The sequence below is a fragment of the Nestor notabilis genome, unplaced genomic scaffold, assembly GCF_000696875.1.
Source record: "Nestor notabilis isolate BGI_N333 unplaced genomic scaffold, ASM69687v1 scaffold978, whole genome shotgun sequence".
Classification (NCBI taxonomy): Eukaryota; Metazoa; Chordata; class Aves; order Psittaciformes; family Psittacidae; genus Nestor; species Nestor notabilis.
In genome coordinates this window covers 4,530-12,443 of record NW_009940325.1, presented here as the reverse complement: position 1 = coordinate 12,443, position 7,914 = coordinate 4,530, and the positions used below count along the sequence as shown (strand labels likewise).

At 39.4% G+C, this 7,914-nt stretch overlaps 1 protein-coding gene across 1 annotated transcript in view; it reads right to left on the bottom strand.

The window, feature by feature from the left end:
- Positions 1 to 5,028: 5,028 nt before the first annotated feature.
- The window catches only part of RSL24D1 (ribosomal L24 domain containing 1), a 5,731-nt gene continuing 2,845 nt past the window's right edge, over positions 5,029 to 7,914 (bottom strand). The window contains exons 3-5 of the mRNA XM_010020274.1: positions 7,348 to 7,411; positions 6,841 to 6,926; positions 5,029 to 5,389 (exon numbers count right to left, since the gene is read on the bottom strand). Of these exons, the coding sequence (XP_010018576.1) occupies positions 5,316 to 5,389; positions 6,841 to 6,926; positions 7,348 to 7,411 (224 nt within the window). The 3' untranslated portion in view covers positions 5,029 to 5,315. The remainder of the gene's footprint in view (positions 5,390 to 6,840; positions 6,927 to 7,347; positions 7,412 to 7,914) is intronic.

Sequence of the window (7,914 nt, the reverse complement as noted above, 5' to 3'; positions counted from 1 at the left end):
CACCAAAGCAATTCTCTTAATCAGCAAGCTTAGTGCACAGTGGAGCCTTACAGGAAACAGTTTACATAACCGTAAACAAGAATTTCTTCTCAATTACACAGAGAACCCTGCCTTGATTCCAGGTGGTAAGTTGCGGGTGCACAATATTCTTGCCTTGTAAATATCACATCTATTTCCATTCAGGAGTCAGTTCCCTGTACTGAAATGACATCACTAATAAATCAATCTGCTTGTAGAGCTAGAGTTGATGTCCCCCTTCACTCAGTACACACCTTTATTACCATGTATGTATGTTCAAGATGAAATGGTCTCTTGAGTACTTTCTGAAGGTGAAACAAGAGCAGTTTAAGAAACAAAAGTGTCTTTACCAAACCAAATACAGTATGAAATACTTAAGTGTGGCAAAACCAAACAAAAAGGAAAAAAACCCCAAACCAACCCTAAATCAAAACCAAAACAAACCGAAAAACCGCACCAAACAATTAAAACCAGCAAGAATGTCTTCCAACTCAGCTACCTCCACAGATCCTTAATTCTCCTTCTGTTCCTACCCGGTCTCAACTAATGCTGCTTGTTCAAAACACTATGGTTAAAATCAGGCCAGTTAGGTCACAATCAGGAAAAAAAAAAAACCTTCCTTGCATTTAGCAAACAACACCAAAACCTAATTATTAGTTATACCAATGTTAAAAATCATAAGCCCAAAAAAACTTAGGCATTTCTCTGCATACAGCCTTTTAAAATTGAGATCTAAAAATACACAGACAGACAACAAGCAAACTTAAACAATTTTATCAGAGGTTGATTTATTTTGGCTTTCTGCTCTCCCTGGTCGCAGTTCAGTGCAACCCATAAATAATTTAGGCTGGAGAAGATTGAATTTTTGAGGCCAGAACAGTAATTGAGGAATTGAACAGCCCAGAGACTGAAATACCATCTCGTGGGACACAAGCCTTTGGAACCATTAGCAGCTGCCTATATTGCTTTTCCCGCCATTGACACATATGACCATGTCAACATATTGATTTATGTTTCTTTTTGTCGCAAGAGGACAGATCTTGTACGTGTTCTGGGCCCCATCATGTTGTTACTCTAAAGAGTAAGAGTATCTCCACAGTATCTCAGACCAGAAAGCCAGATCTTTCAAACGGATGGGGAGGCCCAGCTTCCTGTGGAGAAAATCTGCACCAGTTCTGCACAACTTTGTTACACAGAATGCAGCAATTTTCACCTGTTCCACACAGTATTAGGCAGCACTTGCAAAGGAAAGACTGAAAGGGAAGCCTGAGAAGGCTCCTGCTTTTTTTCTTGGAACAAAACCAGGCAAAACAACAGACCCACCACTTCATTCTTCACAGCCGTTCTCTCAGGATCAAAAACTGACAAGAAAACAAGAGACACCACAGACAACTTAGCCAACAAGTGCAAGACTGCAAAACCAACCCATGACCAAAGGCAAAAAGCAGCATCTCCACCTCTTACCCTGTATGAGGACACGGAAACGACCTCAGCACAAGCGCGGGCCTGCGAGGACCGTGAGCTCAGGTGCGAGCTCTCCGTGGGCTCAGCTCCTTCTGGGGCAGCCTCAGGGGCTCTTCCCCTCCGGAGCTCGCCCCGCCCGCCCTCGGAGGCAGCTGCCTTGGTGCTCCTACCACATGGCTGCTGCTCCGCGTTCTGTGGCACAGGCACGAACACGAACACTTCCCTCCCTCCCTCCCTCCCTGAGCCACCGTCCCGCAAAGCCTCAAGCAAACGGCGCTTCTAAGATGGCGCCGCTCGGCCCAGCCCATGGGCTCCCCAGGCGTGACGGGAACGGTTCCACACGCAGCACCCCAGGCTGCCAGGTTTTGGAGAGTTATGATGACCATCACCTACCAAAAAAGAGTAAAACCTGATAAAGATCCAAAAGGCACCTGTGGGGACTCGGGGCAGTGCTGTAACCTCTCAGGGCCCTGCAGCCGGAGGAAGTGAGGCAGGAGGCAAAATGCGTTAGCACAAGGTTAAGCTTCTCCTGAAAACAAAGCCAGCATTTAACTTGAAATCATTAAAGTGATGGATTACAAAGGAAAAGGGGAAATACAAAAAGTCAGTTAATAAATCACTATTAAAATCCACGTTTCCACCTTTTGCACAGTCAGAAGAACACATCTGTTTTGGTTTTGTAAGAAACGATGATGGCAACTGAAACTAAAAAGCATTTCTTAAAATAGGGTATCGCATTTGTACTGATTGAGCCCATCACACTTTGTTCTGAAGAAAGGCTCCCAATGGCATCAAGTACAAACACAAACCAGCGTTTGGTGGATCTAGAAAATGCCGAGCAAGACAGGCTGTGTACTAGAATTAAGCACTACCAATTATTCATAACTGATTTCTCTGATTAAATGGTGACTCAAATGGACACATCATCATCACCAGTCTTGTAACAGGCTGTACTCACAGCGCCTTGTGCTCCATTCCTACTAGAGCTCAGTATGCGCAGGATCAGTGACTGGGACACAGGCACCGATGGAGAGATCTCTAATGAATAATGATGTGCTGCTCATAAAATACATCTCTCTGACTTGCTCTTAGGGCAGCTGATGGCAAGTCCTGCTTCCCCAAAGGACTGTGCACTGATCTGCCCCACAAGCAGGAGATGGACAGAGGCCTCCTGTTTGCCCGCCACCCGCTCCTTGAAAGCCAGCATCCGAGCTAAAGCTGTTCAAGTGGAATGAGGAATGTGTTTACTTCCTGATGTTTGGCAGTAATTTTCCATGACCACCAGAATACTGTTCCGTTGGGACGTTTTCCCTCCAAGTCTTGTGAACAAAATACAAAATCTGAAAGAATTCTCAGTCAGCTTTGGCTTAGCTGAAAATTTTGACCCTAAGCAAGCTAAGGAAACCACAGCTCTTCACCAAAATGCCTCTGAGGAACAATTCCCATCAGAAATGCGGCTGGACAGCCAGCCCCCGAGAAGGAACCCCTGCCCGCTCAGCACAGCAGCTCTCCAGGAAGACGTCCGCGGCTGGTTGTGCAGACACGTGCAGGACGGAGGATAACCAACCCCATGTTGTTCAGCCCCCCGCGCCGTGCGCTGTCTCAGCAGCACCCTGCTCCAGCTCACAGAGACAAGAGAACAGGACACCACAGCGATTCAATTAACTCACAACACCCCCCCCCCAACACAAGGGTGCCTCCAGAAGAGGTGCTGTAAGCACCCTGCTCATGACGAGTGTTTAAACTCAACTACCTGTGTACTCACAAGGCACACGCAGCAGGCTGCAAGTCTCTGCTGCTCAGGAGAACAGCAGCAATAGCACACCTCATATTCTTCAGTATTAATCTCCAAAGCCCACGCTTGCAATTACACTACTACACGGGCTGCAAGGAGGTACACGGGTTAAGTAATTCATACAACGGGATGCTTAGGATTTATGGTTGTACTCCCCAAATGGCTCTATTCAGCTGCTGCACAAAGACTGCTTCAGTTACAAACCTTCCTAGGAAAGGGTTAACAATCCCACAGAGACTTCTTTATAGAGCACACAAGTAAATTAAGTATTGCAGCTCATTTAAAGATACGTGGTCAGAAGAACTACAGATATTATGTACGAACGTTACTTAGTGCTAAAAAAACATACGAAGATGTATATAAAAATGACACAACATCCAATGGATTTGTGTGGATTTACTTTTCTATTCTTAGAGAAAATTAAAACTTGGCACACACTGCACATCGTATCTTAAAAACTCATTAAGAAAATCTGTAGTAGTATTTTTAAATAAATTCCCAAGCTGAAATATTGAGTTCACTGGTATAGTCACACATAAACATACTAATGAACATTTGTGAAGGTCACCCTTCACTATGTGCAAGCATCTTAGTGTATATATAGCATGCATATATATATATATATACACACACACACACTGTATTTATACTGTAGCATCTTAGTGATTTCACCCCACTGACTTATGTTTTCTGGCCAACTCACTATATGGGTTTGAGATGTTACTTATATTATAGTTTACAGGAGAGGTACGAATATTACAGATCCAAAATACTTCTCAGCTATCACCTTATCAGCAAAGTTAAAATGACAGCAAAATTTTAATTTCATGAAAATATGAATTACGTATTTTTATTACTAGAATTCAATAATTTTTATCTCAGTAAAATACATCAGTCTTCTAGATATGTGACCATAATTCATAAATCAAGAGATGAAAAAATGAATACAATGCTTGTTTATTTCACACATACCCACTGCCCTTTTTCCTATATTCAAATATGACTCTTTCAAATAACACATATGAAGTTTTCCAGTGCTTGATATAGCACATATTCAGTTTGCAATGGAACTCCAAATTACTGGTTTTCAGTATAACTAGCACTCACAAGAAAGTAAATACTATTTTAAATGCTTTTGAAAGGCTTCTCTGTTCACACCATTGTAGATAAATCACTGATAGTTTAAAAAAGCAAGAGTATTTATCTCAGTACTGACGACACACTGAATAAATACCACCACAATATGCAAAATATCTACACTTTAGCATCATCATGTTTTCTATCAGAATAACCCTGAGTGTTAGATAAAACAGTCACAACTGTGATTTACTGAGCATCACAGTCAGCCTGATTACACATCAGATTTGAATTTTGGTAGGTCAAGAGGATGGCAGGTCCAACTCCAGACTGGATGTTACAACCATTACTGTTTTCCAAACAGCTGTAAGTCCTATACCAGTGTTAGCCTTGTCATGCTTAGGTGTCAACTGCAATGTAACCCTGGGGAAACTGACTTAAAAGGGAAACAAAACAAACAGTATACACATGCGTAACAAAATGAAGAAATGTCAGATGACAAGAATGAAAATAAGTCCAGACTGCACTGAACTGAAGAAAATAGCACATCCTGCCCTACCCTGTAACCATTAAGACAAGATTTTTACCTGCTTTTACCACTCTGAAAGAACAGATAAAATAAGACAAAATAAGAAAAACTCAGGGCCAATGTCTTTTATTCCTTGAATTATCTAGGAAAAGTTACCCAGAAAGGGTAACTTTCCAAGGAGCACATAGTATCTCAAACAATATGCCTTATTCTCCATCCTGCTGACAAGGTGTTTTCAAATTACAGTATTATAAGCACTGCCCAAAACAGCACCCGTGTATTTTTTTATAAAACCAAAAACCAAAGTGTAAATGACCACTCTTCATTAAAATGTATTTTTCTTCAACTAGAAGGACAGTTCTGAATGATATCAGGAGAGGCAATAAGGAACTGTTAACTGCTGTAGAGATATAAATAGAAAATAAAAGTATTTTAAGAGTCTTCTTCCATAGCCACATCCTCTTGTAGCTTCTGCACCATTTTGTCCTCCAGCTGTTTTGGTGTGCCTTCAAAACAAAGAAAAACATTAAATTCAACGTGTCTCTCTAAACCCAAGTAGCTGTTGTTCTTTGGACAACGTATGTGCCTATCTATTCTAGGAGTGCAGGATTAACTCATCAAGCTTACAAGTATTTATTGCTAACCTCCATTGCCACTTAAAGCTACTGAAGAACTGTTTTAACAGAAAAGCTGACGCTATTTTTATACAAAATCTAAAAGCATATGTTTTCATCTACTATGGTGAACTTTGATAGAGCTCTTAGCACAACCTTGCAAAGAACTATAAAAATGCATTACTTTTAACAGATCAATGGCCTTCACACATTAGTTTTTATACAAAGATTTAAAACCCTACTGAATGCTGTTTTGGATGACAGTTGCGTTAGCTCTCCATAATACTACCAGAAATAAAAAAATCCAGGGCTGACATTTGATTCTGCTCTCCTGAAGGCCCTGCAGGAATTGCAAAGCACTGAAAATGTAGCTGTAATTTGACAGATGTGCTGCACATTGCTGTGCATCATCCACTCAACATAAGCAAAGCCAAACAAAAAAAACAGGTTTATTCTTCTGAATTCAGATCTTTTTACATTTTCTCCTTCTTCCCTCAAGAAACAAGGGACAGATTGAACCAAAGTTTAAATATATCCTGACAAAAGCTTATTTGACACATAAAAACACAGAAACAAAACCACTGGTTATTTTTATAAAGCAGTAACTAAGGGAAATTTCCATTACTCTATTAACTATGTTTTAAAACATAAATCATATTTACAATCCATTTTATCAACATCATCTAACACAAGCCAATACTTGTAATAGTTTGGAAAACAGAAAATTATTTAGGAGCAAGAGGTTTCTCCATCTGAAAAACTCAGTTCACTAACAAAGAATATACATTATTTTATCTGAAGTAGGCAGAGATTTTGGTGAAAATTTGTAAGATTTCCATGATACTTTAAAAACCGTTAGTCTTACACTGAACAGTGTTTTCATGTAAGTTTCACTATACGCAGTGAACTACAGTAACACCTGCTTTCACAATTAGCTAACAAATTCAAACAGCAGTTTAACTACTGCATTTTATGTCAATCAGTAGTTTAGTCTGTAGAGTTCAAATACGCAATTCAAAAGAAGACTTAGATAAATGTATTGGTTAACAAACACATGGTTCATAGAGTCCCAGATATTGAGTGCAGTTTAAAATACTCAAATGAGGAAAAGAAAGGATGAATGCAGGACTGGCTATATAAAAAGTTACGTCTGATTCAGACCAAAGGCACTGCTTACATTTAGTGGCAAGAGCTATTCTCTATATTCAGTAGACAAATTAATTACAAGTAAAATGCACAGGATTATTGATCTGTAGAATTAGTCATATAAAAAAAAATTTAAAAATTCATCATAAAATTGTACAGAAGTTTACTTAAGATAACCGAGTAAAGCAAGTTCTTACCTGCATGTGGAGCACGAAGAAGGTGGATATTCTGTTTGACTTCTTTGATGTCTTCTGCCTTCTGCAACTCTTTGCTCTTCTTTAATCTGGGAAGGGGAGAAATTAAATTCCATTACCTTCAAAGAGAAGATGTACATTTTTGCTCTACTGCAAGGCACATCTTTAGCTGAAGGTATGTAAACTGTAAATAGCTCTGATTATGAGGAAATTAAGTATTTGAAAACGAATTCAAGCATATACTGGACACAAAACAAAAAAAAAAGCCAGTACTGTATCAACTCTTACCAGAAATTTCTTTAAATCTAAGACTGTTTTACAGCCAAGAAAGTGTAGCAATGATTTGGTGGCGTATGAGAGCCCCTCAAACTATTCCACCCCACTGCTTGGATGACTGTGTCTAAACAAAGCAACCCACCATTTAAAACTTTTGATTATCATTTCTCTGGAAACACTGACTGGCTAATACAGATTTGCAAGAGTTCCCATAATATTAATACTTCTCCTCACCTGTTCATAATAAATCTAGCTTGGCGTTTTTGCTTTATTTCCTCCACTCTCTTCATTGCATCAACTGAAATAAAGCAGAAGTTGTTTTAAATATGCTCACATACCTACCATTGAAAATACATGATAGTTTGCAGAGCAACACAACCAGTATTCCATAATACCTCTATAGCAGAAGCAACTCTTAAAATATACAGAGGAAGTTATTCCTTCCTCTGAAAAGCAGTGTAGGCAATATCCTGCTTAGCAACTATGGTAAATTGTATTTTAAAACTAATTTATGCTTCCACTTTTGTGTCCACATGTATTTTCTACAGTTAACCATCACTACAAAAGACTTCCACTCTACTTAAGATCAGATGCAAGTTACCATCTTCTCCTATGTGCCATTCATTCATGACATAAGTAATTCTTCTACTTTATAGCAATTGATTTATTAAACCAACTGAAGTAGAACAAGCAGGAGGAAACAAACAAGTGCATCGGTATAAAGGCTTACATTGGAAGCCTCTTAAAAAGATGGAGAACCACTAAGATTTTCTGAAGATCTTTCAAAATAACCAGTTTCTT